The sequence below is a fragment of the Aspergillus foveolatus genome, assembly GCF_047715535.1.
Source record: "Aspergillus foveolatus strain CBS 279.81 unplaced genomic scaffold BDW70scaffold_20, whole genome shotgun sequence".
In the NCBI taxonomy this organism is placed as follows: domain Eukaryota; kingdom Fungi; phylum Ascomycota; class Eurotiomycetes; order Eurotiales; family Aspergillaceae; genus Aspergillus; species Aspergillus foveolatus.
This window is the reverse complement of record NW_027396084.1, coordinates 373,777-392,886: the sequence shown is the minus strand read 5'-3', so window position 1 is coordinate 392,886 and position 19,110 is coordinate 373,777. Positions and strand designations below refer to the sequence as shown.

Below are 19,110 nucleotides of genomic sequence, written 5' to 3'. Positions count from 1 at the left end.
CGAGGCGAAGGAACCACCAAGAGAAGGTGGAAAACAAAAAAAAAAGACAGGAAAAATGCAGACTCGGCCTGAGATAATGAAGGAGAGCAGTCTGCAAAATTGGAAGTAAGTGCAAGACAGACTTTTGTTGCACCAGGTCAGCTTTATTGTGATCAATAAAGACTGCTATCAGGCTGCCAAGTGACAAGCGTCAGATCGGCCAATTTGACCTGGGCGGCATTCGGCGATGAGTACTCTGGACTCGTACTCGTACTCGGAATACAAGATCCCCGGTCGGAGTCCAGCTCAATTTGCGGCTGACGGGGCTATTATTAGCAATGCCGATGGCATGGAAGTGATGTAATGTTCATTTCGCCCAGTTCAGCTTGATATCTCCCAGAATGATTTCAGCCTTCTTTCACTGCTCTCAATAAGGTGAAAAAAGCATCGGCTGGACTTGGGGTTGTGCATTTTCTGACCAGACACAATGGCTCAGCCACAGCAGCATAAAGGCGGGTACAAACAAATCAACAAAGCTCTCAACATATGTGCTTTTGAGGATTACCTTTCCGCCCAGCTAAAGCACTTGCCGCAACTTGCGGATGTAGAGCAGCTCAGTCCTCGAGTTATTCGTGTCCTGGGGCAGAACGCTGGAAAGGTAACTGCCTCAAATCGGTCTCTTTTCTAGCTAACGAAATTTGTGCAGTTCACTTTGCAGGGGACAAACACATATATTGTCGGCACCGGACCGCAAAGACTCATCATCGATACCGGCCAGGGAATTCCGGAATGGGCAGATATCCTCGATGTTACCCTTAAAGATCGCTCGATCTCCTTGTCGCACGTGTTCCTCTCGCACTGGCATGGTGATCACACCGGAGGAGTTCCGGATCTCCTTCGTCTTTACCCTAATCTTGCCGGCGCCATATACAAGAATTCCCCTGGCAGCGACCAACAGCCAATTGACGACGGCCAAGTCTTCTGTGTCGAGGGCGCTACTATCCGAGCAGTGCATGGCCCAGGGCACTCGCATGACCATATGTGCTTCATCCTCGAGGAAGAAAATGCCATGTTTACCGGAGACAACGTTCTTGGTCACGGCACTAGTGCGGTCGAAGAGCTAGGCGTTTATATGGAGACTCTCCGAAAGCTGAATTCACACCATTGTGCGGTTGGCTACCCCGCCCATGGCGACGTGATCACCAACCTTCCCGCGAAGATCGCTGGTGAACTAGCGCAGAAAATGCGACGAGAGAAGCAGGTCCTCTTGACACTGGACAGGATTAATAAGGAATCCAGACGAACGGGACAAGGTAAGAAGGCCAGCGTTACGGTTAAAGAGCTAGTGGTGCTGGTGCATGGAGATGGAATCGACGAGGAGGTTCGCAAGATGGCATTGGAGCCGTTTATCGACGAAGTGTTACGCAAGCTGGCAGAGGATGGCAAGGTAGCATTCGAAATGCGAGGAGGTGTAAAACGATGGTTTGGAGTAGGAGTGCTTTAGTTGAGCGAGGCATTGGATGGAGTGAGGTTGAGATGCCAAGCCTGAAGCTCTCACTTTCTTTCATACTCCACCTTCGCTCTCCAACAACACATTGAACGGATTTCTACGAATATCGACAACCTGCTCACTAGATTTATCAATTGATTTTGCTGCTGCCTAGACTATCATTCTAAGAGATTATCAAATAAACGCAGATTACAGTCTACTTCAGTCCTCTGTTGACGCGCGTTTTTGCCCTTGGCGTGGATTCATCGACGTACGGTAGTACACATCTAACGGTCAACTGCTCGCATTCTCGACTCAACTATCCACCATATACACTGTATTGATGACCAAGCTGATCTGGATCGTGTCAACAGATAGACCGTGGGCGTCCAATTGCGCGTTGTAGCCGAAGCAGATAAGACGATGGCTAGGCTGTCTCTACTTCAGATATGCGCCGTTGACAGGGAAACTGCTTTCTGCGACACGAGGCAACAGACAAATTCCATAAACCCTTTCCTGGACGGGCTACACCACCCCGAAGTGACAAGTGATGACAAAATAAGGTCGAATTTAGCACGCCCGCTAAGCTGGACTAAGACTGGTTGCGAATAGCGTGCCGATAGTCGCGGGCGGATCTGCAGTACAGTACTAGCCGATTGGGTTATACTATGGATAGTTTCCGATCAGCTCAACGGCACCAAGCGAACCACGCGAGATACCTTCCAACCCTCTCTTTTGCGGATTCTAAACGTTCCCGTTGGCGGTTTGAAAGTTTCCTATCCGGTTTCCTATTGATGAAGCAGTCATCTTCGAGTCGCCTTTTGCGATGACAACTGCTAGTGACCGGACAGCGGCGGTGATGTCGGTCACCGGGGACGACGTGGGGGCCGGTTAACCTGGGTCCGAAAATCTCCACATCTATTCCGTTACCCGTAAGCGTACAGCTGTACCCGTCTCCGGAGTAGATACGAGTTGGGCGCCTGGCTTGGTTAATGCTTGATTTATAGTTTCGTTGAGATGGAGTTATCGGTCGAATGGGATTAACTGCGATGAGCAAACTCCCTTTCCTCCGTTAAATCCGAGACCTGACTCCGGCAAATGCATGATAAAATCGGTTGTTGCTGGCACTATAGTGCATATGAATGGATTGTGGCTCCCGGGCTACTCTGGCTGATCACCATCACTGTCGGGGACAGCAAGACTTAACCCGCCCGAAACAAAAGGATCATGGACATTACCAGGGGCCGTTTCCCGGATCCCACCCTGGGCATCAGCTCAGGCCCCGGATGGAGTTGACAGACTCCAATGGAATCCAACTGTAAGCTGACATCCAGCAGCTGGCCTGATGCTATCAAAGCCAATGAACCAAGCGGTGGCCATGCGAGCAAGGAGTCGAATCCTTCCTGCAGATGCTCTCGTACTTTAAGCCAGGGCCCCCTCATTTTCCAACGCTGTAACCCCCCGATTGATATCGCCTCACTCCCACTATGACATCCTCAGAGGGCCCAGGTATCCCCGCTATCAAAACTCCGCTAATCAAGCTGCGAGGAAGCTGTCACGCATGTGCCCTGTCCAAATTGAAGTGCAGTCAAGATAAGCCTACTTGCTCCCGATGCGTCAAAAGAGGTACAGCATGTCAGTATCTCGCCAGCAAGCGCGCAGGCCGCAAACAAGGCAGTAAAACAGGCAACTTCAAGTCGTTCTCTAATATGAAGACAGACTATTCCACGTCTATCAATAAAGACGATGATCGGAGGGAGCTCATGGAGATGTCGACAGAGCTCATGCAATACGCTCTTCAGCAGGACCGAAGCCTTGGGGCATATCCAAGAAATCAATATCACCAGCGCACACCAAGCTATCCAGAGAGTATACCAAGTCTTCTCTCATCAACCGGGCCCGGAACCTCAGCTACGAGCCCTCTTACCTTGGGGCCTCCTGACTACGACGGTTATCTCGCTTCGCCTATATCTCTATCGCTTCTCGACGTGCCTGACATGGATTACTTCCCTGGAGCTGATATGAGCGCGAGTGATATGGATGGTTTTCCTGATCCTCCGTCATTCTTCCCGTCTGGAGAACCGATACCAATGCTCGAAGAGAATGTCTTGAAGACCAGTTTCGCGGATTCTCCCGTCCCGGCAAATCCGCCCTCCGTTCCTCCTACACCAGATGTAACCAATATTGGGACACCACGACAATGTTTCTGTTTCTCACGTGCACTGACACTGCTGCGTGAACTCTTTCCAAACCCTTCACTATCATGTGTGACTCCCTCAACTGAAAGTGGCAGTACAAGTCCTCCTACAGTTCAACGAATCATCACCAAAAATGAGCAGACTTTACGAGATATTACTGAGATCATAGAGTGCTCCTGCTCGGAAGACGGCTACACCTTCACAATCATAACCCTTGCTGCCTTCAAAGTACTAGCCTGGTATAGCGTCGTAGCGCATATCTCCCCTACATCTGAAGATGGCCAGGCATTAGAGATCGACAGAACACCAGCTGTTGTCAGGGGCTACAATATCGATGGTGAAGATCAAGGCCGCATGGCCGCACAGCTAGTTCTCAGCGAACTACATCGCGTTCAACGATTAGTGGGCAATCTCTATCAGCGACTGAAAGACCAAGCCTCAGGTGGGGAGCCTGCTAGGCTGAGTACCACTGGTGTCAATGGCAACGATCATCACTCTCTCCCTTTCCATCTGCTGGAAAGGCTGGCGGTTGATCTCGGAGCTCGACTTCGGAGCCTGTCAAGTGAGATTGTCGATCGATTGCGGAGGGGTTGATTGTCAAACATTATCGTACCGGAATACATATACCCCCGTTCCAATGCTTTTCGTGCGCGCATTGTATTTGCAACTTGGTTGTTACAATAAGACCTAGCATATGAGTGGTCGGAGTCTTTTGCCCGTGCTTAGCAAGGTGCCTAACCCGTGTCCATCTTATGACCAACGTATAGAGGGGTAAATTTGTATTAAGGCTAGTAAGTTCCCAATTGGACTGGGCAATCCCGTTCAAGTACTAAATTTATATCCCCGAGCATATCAGCTCTCCTAGCTGCAATCCAAATATGTTATGTCAGCAACTGTAAATTTCAATGGCTCTATCCGGTGCGTTCTTCTAGTCTAGATACCAACTAGTTGTTCTAGAAACATACCGAGCACAATAATCAAGCTTCAGTGACAGTTTCTATCTTCTAGTGCTCCCTTAATCAACATAGGTAGCCTTAAACCACCGGTTCGGTGCTTTAATGACCCTACCCAACGCACTACCTACTCGGCCCAGGTCCCCCAACACGACCAGCACTGAGAGTCACAATGACCCATTTCCCCGTCAACATCGCCAGTAACAAGCAGGAGTTTGATCCAGAGCGCTGGGCAAATACGCCTACCACCGAAAGCAGAGTTAACGGCAAGAATGGCACTACTCCTACCTCTAGTCTTCCATCTCGACACGCCTCGACCGGAATCTCCGTCCTCATTGTCGGTGCTGGAATGGGAGGGCTGATGACGGCGCTAGAATGCTGGAGGAAGGGCCATGATGTTGTGGGGATTCTAGAACGGAGTGAGGGACCTGTGTATTCAGGTATTTTATTGATACCCCTTTTTACATTCCCCCAGAGCATTAGAAACCGAATAGTTAATTTCTCGGGATAGGAGATATAATCGTCATGCAGCCCTCTGCCGTATCCATAATCCGGCACTGGCCCGACATGCTCCATGATATGAAAGCGGAGCAAGTCCACGCTGTCGTTAGCTACAAAACTCATGATGGACGGCACATTTACGGCCCAACCGTCCCCTCGTTCAATGACCCCGAGCACCTAGAAACACGCAAAGGTCCGTTTGTTGCCCCCGCCCAGGTTCGCCGGAAGTTCTACCGCATGCTCCTGCGCCAGGTCGCAAGGTGCGGGCTCCGCGTTGAATACGGAAAGACGGTGAAGAGCTACTTTGAAGATGAAAAGGCTGGCAAGGGCGGCACTATAATCGCAACAGCAGGAGGAGAAGCAGAAATCAGAGTGGCTGATATCGTCGTTGCAGCGGATGGTCTCAAATCTCCGTCAGAGATATTGATAGCCGGCCAGCACATTCCCCCAAGATCAAGCGGCCTGAGTATCTATCGTACTGCATTTCCGAAAGACTTAGCAATGCAGAATAAACTCGTACGGAAGCGATGGGGCGATACTCCACCCATCTGGGAATACTGGCTTGGGCCAGGTATGTATCTTGGTGTCTTCGTCGGCGACGATATTATCTCCTTCGGATTCACGCCCCGTGACGACGTCGTTGGAGGCACAGCGACTGAATCATGGGAGCCTGATACAGAACCCGAGACCGTGGCGCAGGCTATGCTCTCCGGTGCAGGAGACTGGGATCCCGCTGTGCTAGCGCTCGTCCGAAGCGCGCCGAAGGGCGCAATTGTTCATTGGCCTCTTCTCTGGCGGGACCTTCGCCGCGAGTGGACCTCACCTGCCGGACGGGTCGTGCAAGTCGGCGACAGCGCGCACAGCTTCATTCCTACCTCAGGAAACGGAGGCTCGCAGGCGCTGGAAGACGCAATCACGCTTGCAACATGCCTCCAACTAGCCGGAAACTCGCGACGTGCATATCTCGGGACCAAGATCTACAATCTTCTCCGGTACGAGCGGGTCTCTTGTGCACAAAAGATGTCGTTCGTGAATTCTCAGCTGAAGACAGGCACGGACTGGGATGCGATCTGGAAGGATCCGGCGAAGATCAGGACAAGGTTTCCTAAGTGGATCTTTCAGCATGATCCGGAGGCATATGCATATGAGAAGTTCGGCGAGGCGTTTGCGCATCTACTTGATGGGAGAGAGTTTGTGAATACGAACTATCCTCCGGGCCATGAGTTTAGGGCTTGGACGGTGGAGGAGGTTTGGAAGGATATTGCGGATGGGAAGAGAGTGGAGGATTTGTTGGATGGTGATTGGTCTTAATTACCTTCTCTCCAAAGGTTTAGAATATTTATCAGTTTGGATATCATCAGTCGCAATGTACGGCAGATTTTGATTGAGCTTAGGGCTGGCGGCTCAAGGCTAGGTCCATAAATGGATTGATATCCGTATTTCCCGGAAAATCTAGGTAGGGCGACCTGGCTAGCAGTTCATCCTTGATTAAGAGACAATAATTCTGGTCTACTGATATCAAAGTCAATTCTTCTCAGCCATGAATACTTAACGAGTGCTACTCAGTAATAACGGTAACTCATATGTTCTCTTGGTCGGGCCAAATTGATCACGAATTCACAGCTCATGTTGCTACACGCTCAAGCCCCATCCGCCAGGCAGAAGTAATAGCATTATATGCAGGTAGAACATCGCTGTCCGTACTCGCATAGTGCATCTAAGTCACCGAAAACCCCCTTATCCCCTGCGCCCAAGTTACATACCCCGATCGAGACTCGGGCACCGTACCATTGCACACCATGTACCTACGAACTTAGGTCTCTAATCACCCGTTTCCAAAATCTCTGGGCGCGAGATACATAAGGTAAGTAGAAAAGCACCAATGTCTCTAGCAATCCAACGTCTCTCTCTTGTGTCCTCCCACCTCAATTCCAACGGCACCGCCCTCCCAAAGATGACTGCAACCACCCACGCCCCCTACCGCCTCGACGGCAAAGTTGCCCTTGTGACCGGTTCCGGCCGGGGAATCGGCGCAGCAATGGCCCTTGAACTCGGACGACTCGGTGCAAAGGTCGTGGTGAATTACGCGAACTCCCGTGAACCCGCTGAGGAATTAGTCCAGGAGATTAAAGAGCTGGGTACAGATGCGATCGCGCTGCAAGCAAACATCCGCAATGTGAGCGAGATTGTGAAGGTCATGGATGATGCAGTGGCGCATTTTGGGGGGTTAGATATTGTTTGTAGTAATGCGGGGGTTGTTAGTTTTGGGCATCTGGGCGAGGTCACAGAGGTATGAACCCGCTTTTTCATTCGACTCCTGGTTTGAGATGTTGACGATGATCATAGGAGGAGTTTGACCGGGTCTTCGGTCTGAACACCCGCGCCCAATTCTTCGTTGCGCGCGAAGCTTACCGCCACCTCAACACCCACGGCCGCATAATCCTCATGTCCTCCAACACTGCTAAAGAGTTCAGCGTCCCCCGGCACTCAGTGTACTCCGGCTCTAAAGGCGCAATTGAGTCCTTTGTGCGTGTTATGGCTAAAGACTGCGGCGACAAGCAGATTACCGTCAATGCTATCGCCCCCGGGGGAACGGTGACGGACATGTTTTACGACGTGGCGCAGCATTATATTCCAAACGGCGAAAAATACAGCGCGGAAGAGCTGCAAAGAATGGCGGCGACGGTATCGCCGTTGAAGCGGAATGGGTTTCCAGTGGATATTGCAAAGGTTGTCGGTTTTCTGGCGAGTAGAGAAGCGGAGTGGGTGAATGGAAAGATCATTACCGTCGACGGAGGCGCTGCTTAGTTCTGCTAGATTTAGTAGCTAAGTCGTAGCCAGAACAATAAAATGGCGCATTGCGTTGATGATCCAGGCTGCATTGAAATGGGTTCCACTCAAATATAGGTACCGGACACCGAAGGTCGGGGACCAAGTAAAACCCGCGTTCATACGGTACCTAGCAAGTCACCGACCTGGCGTACGCTTGCAGGGACTTCTGTCCTAGACACTGTCTTGTGAGTTGGGATTGACTTAAATTTTGCTTTTGAGTCTACCTTTTCCGTTTTTCCCATCTTGTAAAGCACCAAGACGGCACAATGACGCTGCAACCAACCTCTGAAGGTAGGATCCCTGAACTGTGTCTGAAATGTGCAAACTGATAGTCCTCCAGACATTATGGGCTGTCAAGCTGCCCTGTTCGAATGGGCAGAGAGCTACGACAGCAAAGACTGGGATCGCCTAAAACAGTGCATCGCCCCTTTCCTTCGCGTCAGCTTCCCAATCTCGTCCTATACAATCAGTGCTGACGGTACCAGATCGATTACAGAGCCTTCTTGAACAAGCTCTGGGAGACAATGCCGGCCGAAGAATTCGTGGCTATGGCCTCTCATCCCCACTTCCTGGGTAACCCGCTTCTCAAAACGCAGCACTTTGTGGGAACGACGAAATGGGAGAAGGTCGACGACTCGAAAATATTCGGGCATCATCAAATGAGAGTCGCCCATCAGAAACATCTTGATGCTCAGATGAAAGAAGTTGTTGCAAAAGGCCACGGTCATGGCTCAGCGACGGTGACGTATCGCAAGATCAATGGCGAGTGGAAGTTTGCGGGAATTGAGCCGAACATACGATGGACTGAGTTTGGTGGAGAGGGCATCTTTGGACCCCCTGAGAAAGAAGGGAATGGAGTTGCTGCAGAAGACCAAGTGATAAACTCGAATGATTCGGGTGAGGTGGAAGAGAGGAATGGTCATGTAGTGAACAAAGCGGTTGAGGTCAGATCCGTCTGATCATGTGTTAGACGGCTGGTATATCCATGTAAACTACATAATATCGCCTACAGCCTATCGGGTAATTAGTTCCATATATCTTGGTACTGAGAATAGGTATTTTCTGCCTCGGAATCCCCTCTTGCTCCCCATCGGGGTTTGGGCAAGGCCGTTATTCGTGTTGCTTCATTGTTCGCGGTCATGGTCGGTTGCATATGCATTCTTCTGCTGTGTTGCCTGAAATATCCCGAGCGAAGTTCAGGCTCTATATCGGTCGTGCTTATATAGCTCAGGCCCTTTCCTGATGTAATCCTCCTGGGATTTACTGCGACCAATCTATGGTGTCAAGAGACTTCCAAGACATGATGTCTAGTCTATCCGACCTCGAAAACCACGTCAGTGAGCTCACAAGCGCTGTCAAGACGATCATCTCGCAATGCCCTCGCCAAAATGCCACCTCCCGCAGCAGAACTCAACCCCTCATCCCCTCTGGGGCTTCCAAGGATACCCACCGAGCCCGACAGTCGATCTTATCAACCATTTCTAGCCTCCAGAATCTCCTCGCCAGCCCGGCCGACTTCCTCCACCACCTCGCCGTTCAGAACCAGCTGCTTGCCTGCCTACAATGGCTCGGAGAGTTCCAAGTCCTCGCTTGCATTCCCCTCACCGGCACCGTTCCCATAAAAGATGTCGCTGAGCTGGCCGGTGTCCCAGAGACTCATCTCTCACGTATTATCCGGATGACAGCCACCGCTGGCTTCTTGCACGAGCCGGATCCCGGCCAAGTCGCTCACAGCGCGCTCTCCGCTCCCTTCGTCACCAAACCGTCTTATCTTGACGCTGTGATGTTTTTGGCTGGCACCATCGCCCCTTCCGCTTTGCAGATGCCTACTGCAACGCAGCGATTTGGCGCGAGTTCGCGTCCGAACGAGACGGCGTACAACCTTGCTTTAAATAACCCAGCGACATTCGCTAGTACGTCTGAGCAACGGCCAAAGCTGCAGCGCCAGTGGCCTGCTTTTCTTCAGTATGGGACCAGTGATACCGACGATCGAGTGACGGATCTGTTGTCGAGGCTGGACCATTTCCGGAGAGGAAGTATATCTGTCGTCGAGGTATTTCATCCAATTCATCTTTATTCGAGATCATACATACGATTGTCTAACCAATTGCCCAAACTATAGGTCAGCGCCCGCTCCCTCGACCACGCAACAGCCCTCGCAAACCTCTACCCGTCCATTAACATCACGGTCCAAATCGCATCCCCAGCAGGCCCAACTGCCTGGTCACCAGCACACCCCAATCCCATCCGCCCCCCAACTCCCGGCGGCAGCCACAAACACGACGACCTTCGCGCACTCACTGCAAGCACGGCCACAACAACTCCGGCCTCCAACCACACCCATACGCATACCACCAATAGCATACCTCAGGTCTCTAACATAACGATCCAACACCGGCCCCCAACAGCACCGCAACCCATTACCTCAGCAAATCTCTACATCCTACACCTCCCCTCGCCCTCGCCGACAATTCCCTTCGCCTCCCTCGCAACGCACATTCTTGCAGAACTCCGCTCACATCTCGATATCCTCCGCTCAAACCCCTCGGCGACCCTAATTCTCACCCCGCGCCCCCTGCCTGAACCCTCAGCTGTGCATAGCGAGGTCGAAGCAAGCGCGCGTCTGCGCGACTTGACGCTGATGCAGCTGGCAAATGAGCGTGAGATTGAGCTGGCGGAGTGGACAAGTCTGCTGGGCAGTGTCAGTGATAGTATGGGCCGGTTGGTGGTGGTGAATAAGATCCAGTCCAGAGAGAGCACGGTAGTTTTGTTGGAGATTCGGTACCAGGCCTATAACCGGTGACCGTTGAAAATTAATTCTGAGTTTGTGAGATGTTCAAGATGGTCGATCTATTTCATGTATCTATCAAGTCCTAAGTCTGAATCCGCAGCCGCCCGAATAGAACGGTAGAAACGAGCGCATACAGTTCCGAACAAGCAGCTCATGTCGCACGAGAAAAGGCCTGAGTCCCTACGAAACTTCGACCTTGGTAAATATAAAATTTCGGACATAGCTCGTTGAGAAACGTCGAAGGCAGGCCAATATCTTTGAGTTAGGGTTATCTAGGACGCGCCGGGCCGGGCTGAGTAAGACTCCACTACTGACAGTTAAAGAATGTAACGTTGCTCTGTCTTCACGTCATACAAGCCCAGAATACCGAAAGTGAAGCCCACTAGCAGACTTTTCTATACAGGCCCGTGATTTCCGAACAGTAATACGCTCGGAATATATTTGGCTCTATCTACACTCTGACCTAATTCTTGTTGGTTGCGGCGGAAAAGTCACCCCGCCAGCCGGAATAAGGCAAAGTAAGTTGAATCTTGGAACATGGTTACGACCGTATCATGTCGTCATGTCGCGATATCCTTGCGAAAGTAAATCGACCTTCTTGTTCTTATTAGGACGACCGGTCCCAGCGGAAGAAATGTGAAGACTGCATCCTACCGCACCGGCAACATGTTGATTTGGCTGTCTTTCGCCATCCTGAGCCTTCTGGGAGTTCTGGCAGCTGCAGCAAGCGACCATACGGCGCGGGTCTGGGCAGTATATGCATATACTATCAACGGAGAAACCATACCACGAGTCTTCCCGCGATCAAGGGCATTGACGCCGTACGGAGCATACCAACTTCATGAAGCCGGTTCGGCATTCCGACGTCGATATGTCTCTGTAAAAGCAGGCGCCGATGGACCTGATACAAGGATCGAAAATCTCTCTCCTTACCTGGTCGACAACGACGACATAAAAATCACCTCTACGCCTGATGTGGCCGTGCTCGCGTCCGCCCAGGCATTCATGCAGGGTGTTTACCCGCCCCTGAATGAGTCGTTCAACACCACATTCTTCGACAACCAACTGGAATTGGCCGATGGGTCGCTTATCTCTCCTCCGCTGGGTGGATATCAGTACCCCTCAATCGTTACCGTCGGCGTGGAAGATCCTCAGTCCCTCATGGTGTCCGGCCAGGCGCTTTGTTCAAGGCACGCTGCCGCAAATTTGGAGTACATTGCCAGCAAAGAGTTCTGGCAGACCTATGAAGAGTCTGCAGTGTTTTACAACCGTCTTCATACTCTATCTTTGTCCGGTCACTTTGATACAACGGCATCCAGCTATGCAAACGCAACCGCAATTGCCGAGTTTCTGGACTACCAAGTGGTGCATAATGAATCCCTTTTACATAGTCTGAGTGCAGAGGACATCAAGCGCGCGCGGTGGTATGCGGGCCGATATGTCTTTGCGACGAATGGAAACACGTCGGCGTCCGGCACCACCGTCGACGGCGGTATCCGGACAATCGCAGGACAAGGCCTCGCATCAAGTGTTTTAAACGCTTTCGAGACAACCATCCAAAACCGAGGCGCTAATGGGAAGATGACTCTTCAGTTTGGCAACTACCAAACTGCTGTGTCCTTCACCTCACTTTTGCAGCTGGCCACCACAAGTCCAAACTTTACTTCGTCCCTGCCGCGTCCAGGATCATCCCTTCTCCTGGAACTGTTCAGCCTGGAGAGTGAGAGATACCCTACGTACCCCGACCCGGCGCAGCTCTACGTTCGATTCCTCCTGCACAATGGGACGCGGGCTGAATTCGTGCCTTATCCGCTGTTTGGACATGGCCCGAGCAATACGGCCATCCCATTCAGCGAGTTCCAAGCCGAGATGCAAAGAATGGCGTTAGGGTCAACCGAAGATTGGTGCCGTCGTTGTAACTCTTCCGCTGTGTTCTGCTCCGGGGTAGTAAAACCACTGCCACGACAGTCGGCCGCCAGCAAGGCGCGAAAGGACCGCGGCGGCATCAGTGCTGCTGTTGCTGGAGTCATCGGATCTGTCGTTACTATCGCTGTTTTAGCACTGATCGGTGTCGTCGGATTCTTTTTATGTCTGCGCACCAAGCGGTTGCGAAATCCTGGTCTTGGAGGCTTCAAGAGGGATAGCAAGATGGCAAGTGATTCGGACCTCACCTTTAAGAATCCGCAATGGGGAGATGCAATCAAGGCTCCCACCGCTTCAGCCAAAGGACATGAGCGGCATGGCAGCTGGGAAATGAAGAACAAATGCCCCCCACGGCTTGTCGAGCAGACTGTTGGGTCATCATCTCTTGCGGATGAGCTGGAGGAGGAATGGGACCTTCACGGCACTGCGCCTGTCAGGCCTCACGAGCATGTTTGATACACACAGAAGTAGGGTTGTTAATTTTGGTAATGGTGAAGTTAAGGTTCCCGGGCTGCGTGACCTTTCTTTTCCTGCCCAGTAATCAATTCATAAGATGCTCTGTAATCCACTCATCGGCAACGGGATGTTGTGGTGAGCTCTTTCCTCGTCAACATGACAGTGCTTCCTTCCATTTTCCCCTTCACTCAGCCAAACACGAGTGGACTTCCCTTCTCCTTTCTCTTTTCGCTTGTCAACAACTCGCAATCCTCTTCCTCTCCTCTATGCAAACCAGGCGTCGCTGAAACCACGCTCCAACACTTTCATTTTTTTTTTAGCAATTTGAAACCGACATTCGTGGGTACACATTCATTTATCCGATAGCAATGACCAAATACGACATTCAGACCCTCCTGGCAGCAAAGCCGAATGCTCACATAGACCTGGAAAGGTTCAGCGACCAGGCTTTTACTAGTACGTTCCGTGCAGAGTACATTAGTAATGATGCTGACATACCGGCTTTCTAGACAACCTAGTCCGGTCAAATGTCCTATCCGAGCAGTCTGTCAACCGGCCGAGAAACGCGTCCGGCGGTCATTCCCGTCGCAATGGGATGACGCCTTTAGTCCTGAATACACAGAACGCTCCCCGTCAGCCGGACCATGAAACTTTGTCATCATCTAATTCGCAGTTTGATGATGCATTCGTGCGATTCATTGAGCAGCACACTTCTCCGAAGCCACAGCGCGTAACTGCCGGGGGCCGTATCGTGCCGATGAACCCGTGGGATTCTCCTCCCAAATGGAGTCTTCCATTGAGCTCGAAAGCCGCAAGTGCTGCGAACAGCGACATGTCCAAAGCTGCTTGTTCAACTGCAAAAAGTGAGCCGAAATCTAAACCAGAAAATCGACCGAAACAGCAGGCGCCCAACACTGAGAGCAGGGCGCCTAAGACAAACCCCTTGCCCGCAGGTACGGCCCCAGTTCATCGTAGTCTGGTAAAGTTGAATGCTGATTTTTGTCACCAATTTTTAGATGCTGCCAATGCGCCATGCTTTCAGCCCCTTAGCAGCACAAGCCCGTTTCAAAATGCTAGTGTCCCTCCCGCAACTCAGCCGGCACAGGGAACTCCATTATCCGCTTATCCAGCACTTGGGATTAGTGGGGATGGCTTCTTGAATGCTTTCGCTCAACCACCAGCCCCGTCGCAGCTGGTTGGTGCGCAAGCTTCCCCGGCCGCATTCGCCTTCCAGCCGCAGCCATCTGCCGCGACGACACCCAGCTTCCGGGGCTGGCATGGCATGAATACACTTTCACCTGCCGCGTTCAGTCCGTACCAGGGGAGCTTTACACCAACCCCTTCTGGACTTGGTGCTCAGTGGCCTCAGCTTCCTCAGCTGCCCCAATTCCCTCAATTGCCGCAGCTCCCTCCGTTGCCTCCGTTGCCTCCGTTTCCCCAGCTTCCACAAATGCCCCAGCTTGCTCAAGCTTCTCCGGTTGTTAGCAGTCAGGTGCCTGCCTCTGGCCAGCAATTCGTCCCTTCTTATTTTCAGGACGCTGTCTATCAGAAGTCACTCGAGGACGCCACCAAGCAGTACGATGCGCTTTCTGCGCAACTCTCTCAGATCGACAGGTTCACTGCAATGCATGCGTGGGTCATCGATCCCGAGACGAAAAAGCTTCTGGTTGAGCAACGAAAGAGCTTGGTCCGAGAACTTGATACCGTGAGGCTGTATAAGGAGCATTTGCAGGTGCTTTTCGGAAAACACCTGATGAACAGCCCTCCGAAAAGTCGTCAGGAACGTATTTCTGTCCCGGTTACGCCTCCCAGGAAAGAAGCCTGGGAGACGCCTACAAAGTCAAAATCAAGGTCATTGTCCCCTACAGTTCGTAACCTCTACCGCACCATTGAAGAAACTGACGAGCGCGGAGAACCAATCGATGGACTTCTTCGAGCGCTATCAGGCGCCTCAAAAGGCCTTGCGAAGAGGTTGAGTGAAGAACGCAAAAAGTCCCTCTGTGTAGCTGCTGAGCAGTCTCCAAGGGAGTTGCCTAGTAGGGGTAGCACGTTTGTCAAAGCGAGGGAGGAATCTTTGCACGAAGCACCGGAGAAAGCCGAGTACGCCCAGCCCGTGCAGGTGTCAAGAAGGCTTTGGCAGTCAGATCCCAACCCACACCCTCCGCTACTTTCGCAATGCTTCAACAAGGATTGGAGCCCGGTTCTGCAGAAGTCGGCTGCTCCAGCCATTTCTCAGAATGTCACTGCTCATGCTTTCCTTCCTTCTTTTGATGGCGCGGGAAGATCAGCCGATAGCTTCGAATTGATTTGAATCTGGAGTGGAGAGAGCAAGGGGTAAACTTATCCGCATCGAGACCGCGATGCGCATTTGGGAATTGGAGGGAGCTGTTTGAGTTGGCGTTAAGGGGTTGAATGAGTCTACAACTGATAGGATGGACGATGAACATCTGGCCCCGCGAAGGACTTTTGTATCCTTAGTACTGGCTTGATAGTTACGCATAATTCGATTCTCTAAATAATGAAAGTGGTTGTGCAGTCGAGTGCTTTTGACTCGCGTCCATTAATAATGGTGGCCATTCCTGACTCAGCCCCGTGGGAGAATCTCCCAGTTCGGTGAGACTCCACCTCTCCATTCAACGTCGGCAATAGTCGAGCAGTAGTCAATCCGCCGTTCTTGATGGGTTGACCATCCCACGGTTAATCGCTTCATCTCGCCTCCGCTCTTTATACGATCTCTCCGTCCCTCTTTTTCGCATACAACTTCTCGTTCATCAACTCCGACTCCTCCTATTTCACCGCCCCCTTCCTTATGCCTCTCCAAATTTCCTAATTCCACGTCGCCAATATCACCTCCCTTCCCCCGCGCTCCTTCACCCCTTCAGGCCTCGTCGCCGAATCAAATTATCTTTGATATCACGCCTTCATCTATTACCGCTCGTCTCCGTCTTGGATAGGCACGAGTGCTCTACTCGCAAGTCCTCTCGGGTTTGATTAGGCAGTGTTGTGGGGATGACGCAGCTTTTTGCTTCCAGTCCGTCCCCTGCGGCAAACGAGAAACGTGGAGGTCATCCAGGTCTATCCATGCCTACCAAGAAGCACCCCAACGATTCAAGCCATTTACCGACAAAGATTAAGAACTTTTTCCGCATCAACAGCTCAAGCAGCACATCTCATCATCAATCCAGCAACCACGCCAACAGCTCTGACCGGGATACCGGTTCCTCGACCCCTGTCAAACATGAGCCTAAATCCACCTTCCGACAGTCGCGATTCCTCCCAATGATTGGTCGCAACCGCTCTGCTACGGTTGCCAGTGAGGGAAATCCGTTAGACGAAGCAATCTCCCCGACCGCGACAGCAAATCCCTACTTCGTCCACCAGGGCCAGCCCGCCCTGCAACATCGCAACGACGGCTCGATACCCTCTTCGCCTCCAGACACCCCAGAGTTACAAGTTGATGGTGTTTCAGCGGCGGAACAAGCTACCACAGCCAACAAAGAGGAACTCGCCCGGAAACTACGCCGTGTTGCTTCGGCTCCGAACGCCCAGGGCTTGTTTACTGCTACCGATTCAGATGGCCGACCCCAGACTGCAGAGCTGGGTAAGGAACCTCTGGTACACTCGGGAGCTGCAGGCTCCCCTGTCGGTCTGGTCGAGGTGAGCTCAAACACAGATCAGGATGGAAATCTTACCGTTCCGCAACCTGGCTCCGGCAAACTTCCTGCTGTCACTCAAGTTCGCACTTCCAGCGGTGGTTTCCGTCGAACATACAGCTCCAACTCGATCAAAGTACGAAATGTGGAGGTCGGACCCGCTAGCTTTGACAAGATCAAGCTCATCGGCAAAGGCGATGTCGGCAAAGTTTATCTGGTTAGGGAAAAGAAGTCGACACGCTTATATGCCATGAAGGGTAAGTTTATGCAGTCCTTGTAAGAGCGAGCCGGACTGACAGTGGGCAGTTCTCAGTAAGAAGGAAATGATTAAGCGGAACAAGATCAAACGTGCACTGGCAGAACAGGAAATTCTCGCCACCAGTAATCATCCCTTTATTGTTACCTTATATCACTCTTTCCAGTCAGAGGACTATCTATACCTTTGTATGGAATACTGCAGCGGCGGGGAGTTCTTCCGAGGTATGATCGTGCTGCCAACTTGGTGCTACGTGCTTGCTGATGTCACTTCGTACTCATAGCTCTCCAAACTCGGCCCGGAAAATGCATTTCTGAAGACGCTGCTCGATTTTATGCAGCCGAGGTCACCGCCGCCCTTGAGTATCTCCATCTGATGGGATTTATCTACCGTGATTTGAAGCCAGAAAGTGGGCATCCCAAGCTTGTTCGTGAATAAACAACTGACTCGTCCTTCTCGCAGATATTCTGCTACATCAATCGGGGCATATTATGCTTTCGGATTTCGATCTCTCGAAACAGTCAGGACCAGGGGGTGCACCTACCATGATTCCCGCACGAAGCGGCAATTCCAACACCTCTCTCCCTACAATTGACACCAAGTCTTGTATTGCCGATTTCAGGACCAACTCCTTTGTTGGCACCGAAGAGTACATTGCGCCGGAGGTGATCAAAGGGTGCGGCCACACCAGTGCTGTAGATTGGTGGACTCTGGGCATCCTGATCTACGAGATGCTCTACGGAACGACGCCCTTCAAGGGCAAAAACAGGAATGCAACCTTTGGTAATATTCTCCGCGACGAAGTACCGTTTCCAGAACAAGGAGGTGCACAACAAATATCCAAGTATGTTAGCCGAAATCTTGTTAGTCGCAGTGCTAACCAAGTTACAGCATTTGCAAATCCTTGATCCGTAAGCTACTGATCAAAGACGAGACAAAGCGTCTTGGGGCTCGAGCTGGCGCCTCGGATGTTAAAACTCACCCCTTCTTCCGGCAAACGCAGTGGGCATTAATTCGCCATATGAAACCGCCCATGATCCCTCACCAGAGCCGCGGAAATGAGACAGTTAACTTCCGCAATGTCAAAGAAAGCGCAAGCGTTGACATTGGCGAAAAGAACCCTTCCAAGATGAAGGGCGTTCCCTTGAATTCCGGCCTCGCCACGCCCAACGGCGAAATAGCAGACCCCTTTGAAGAGTTCAACAGCGTTACTCTTCACCACGACGGCGACTTTTAATCGGCTCAGACCACGGTACAACATTCGCCGCTCCTGCATGATAGACGAAACTGTTCGAGCGTACCCTGTATTGCTATCATTTCACGATTATGATGCATGAAAGTTAATCTGTATTCGAAGTCTTTCACTTTTACTCGGCGTTTTGAGGCGTTTAGATTTTTCGTGGGACCCGTCCCACCAGTTTGCTGGAAACCATCTTGGGTGGATATTGATTTGCTTCAAGTTTGCGCTTTGCATATGCTACTTCAATGCCTGTCTTTGGACTGAAGCCATGGTATACTATCCTTGTTCCATCTTACCACATCATTTCCCGTCTCGCAGTCAGTTGTCGCCTAGCCTCGACTACTTACATGTCATTCTTGCGGAACTCGGCGCTAGCGATCTCGGGTCATGCTTCGCAACACTCCTGTTCTACTGTGTTTCGTCTAAATCACATCCTGTGATTGCCTCTTTCTTTGTGTTATTTTTTATTTTTAGTATCAAAGCGCTTTCGCTCCCCCTATTTGTCAGATAAGTCTGGTTGAGCAAATCGCCGGGGACTTCCAATCATCTATTTCAATCACAAAACTGCAATTCTACCCAACTATTATACCTATTTCTTCGTATTTCTGGGTTGTCTGTTCCATGAGTGTCGCAGTTCTCAGGGAGATCAAGCGAATTCTCGCGTAGCGTAGAAAAGGCCGCCCACATCTTCCTAGTAACTCTCTCCAGGAATCGATCGGGCTCTCGAATTGGGTGAGTCTCAAGCAACAAGCAGTGCAAACTTCATCATTGTGTATCGTCTTTCGATAACCAGGCGTCAACGCCTACCGCATACAAACAGTCAACAGTTCCTCGGAAGT

At 51.4% G+C, this 19,110-nt stretch overlaps 9 protein-coding genes across 9 annotated transcripts; 8 read left to right on the top strand and 1 right to left on the bottom strand.

Annotated features, from left to right (window-relative positions):
* Positions 1-352: 352 nt before the first annotated feature.
* BDW70DRAFT_167822 (beta-lactamase-like protein) lies at positions 353-1,483 on the top strand (the record flags this gene model as incomplete). Its single annotated transcript, XM_073742321.1, has 3 exons — positions 353-637; positions 698-1,292; positions 1,326-1,483. Exons 1-3 carry the CDS (start codon positions 467-469, stop codon positions 1,481-1,483), a joined length of 924 nt encoding a protein of 307 aa, XP_073596655.1. The 5' UTR covers positions 353-466.
* A 1,170-nt stretch (positions 1,484-2,653) lies between these two features.
* Positions 2,654-3,162, bottom strand: BDW70DRAFT_135178 (uncharacterized protein). Its single transcript, XM_073736644.1, has one exon. It carries the CDS (start codon positions 2,908-2,910, stop codon positions 2,671-2,673), a length of 240 nt encoding a protein of 79 aa, XP_073596654.1. The 5' UTR covers positions 2,911-3,162; the 3' UTR covers positions 2,654-2,670.
* Positions 2,654-4,260, top strand: BDW70DRAFT_167820 (Zn(II)2Cys6 transcription factor; the record flags this gene model as incomplete). Its single annotated transcript, XM_073742320.1, has 1 exon — positions 2,654-4,260. Exon 1 carries the CDS (start codon positions 2,956-2,958, stop codon positions 4,258-4,260), a length of 1,305 nt encoding a protein of 434 aa, XP_073596653.1. The 5' UTR covers positions 2,654-2,955.
* Positions 4,261-4,791: 531 nt separating this feature from the next.
* BDW70DRAFT_167818 (FAD-dependent oxidoreductase) lies at positions 4,792-6,431 on the top strand (the record flags this gene model as incomplete). Its single annotated transcript, XM_073742319.1, has 2 exons — positions 4,792-5,059; positions 5,131-6,431. 2 exons carry the CDS (start codon positions 4,792-4,794, stop codon positions 6,429-6,431), a joined length of 1,569 nt encoding a protein of 522 aa, XP_073596652.1.
* Positions 6,432-7,074: 643 nt separating this feature from the next.
* Positions 7,075-8,091, top strand: BDW70DRAFT_167816 (uncharacterized protein; the record flags this gene model as incomplete). Its single annotated transcript, XM_073742318.1, has 2 exons — positions 7,075-7,410; positions 7,467-8,091. 2 exons carry the CDS (start codon positions 7,075-7,077, stop codon positions 7,926-7,928), a joined length of 798 nt encoding a protein of 265 aa, XP_073596651.1. The 3' UTR covers positions 7,929-8,091.
* Positions 8,092-8,476: 385 nt separating this feature from the next.
* BDW70DRAFT_167815 (uncharacterized protein) lies at positions 8,477-13,122 on the top strand (the record flags this gene model as incomplete). The annotated part of the gene is made up of 4 exons (XM_073742317.1): positions 8,477-8,809; positions 9,295-10,005; positions 10,075-10,673; positions 11,442-13,122. The coding sequence occupies 4 exons, from the start codon at positions 8,477-8,479 to the stop codon at positions 13,120-13,122; spliced, it is 3,324 nt and encodes a 1,107-aa protein (XP_073596650.1).
* Positions 13,123-13,306: 184 nt separating this feature from the next.
* On the top strand, positions 13,307-15,663 carry BDW70DRAFT_43072 (uncharacterized protein). The gene is made up of 3 exons (XM_073744000.1): positions 13,307-13,578; positions 13,632-14,075; positions 14,139-15,663. Exons 1-3 carry the CDS (start codon positions 13,491-13,493, stop codon positions 15,431-15,433), a joined length of 1,827 nt encoding a protein of 608 aa, XP_073596649.1. The 5' UTR covers positions 13,307-13,490; the 3' UTR covers positions 15,434-15,663.
* A 117-nt stretch (positions 15,664-15,780) lies between these two features.
* Positions 15,781-18,847, top strand: BDW70DRAFT_135173 (putative serine/threonine protein kinase (Nrc-2)). Its single transcript, XM_073736643.1, has 5 exons — positions 15,781-17,032; positions 17,082-17,255; positions 17,315-17,440; positions 17,494-17,875; positions 17,923-18,847. The coding sequence occupies exons 1-5, from the start codon at positions 16,132-16,134 to the stop codon at positions 18,266-18,268; spliced, it is 1,929 nt and encodes a 642-aa protein (XP_073596647.1). The 5' UTR covers positions 15,781-16,131; the 3' UTR covers positions 18,269-18,847.
* BDW70DRAFT_43057 (uncharacterized protein) lies at positions 18,405-18,847 on the top strand. Its single transcript, XM_073743999.1, has one exon. The coding sequence runs from the start codon at positions 18,540-18,542 to the stop codon at positions 18,780-18,782; it is 243 nt and encodes an 80-aa protein (XP_073596648.1). The 5' UTR covers positions 18,405-18,539; the 3' UTR covers positions 18,783-18,847.
* Positions 18,848-19,110: the final 263 nt, after the last annotated feature.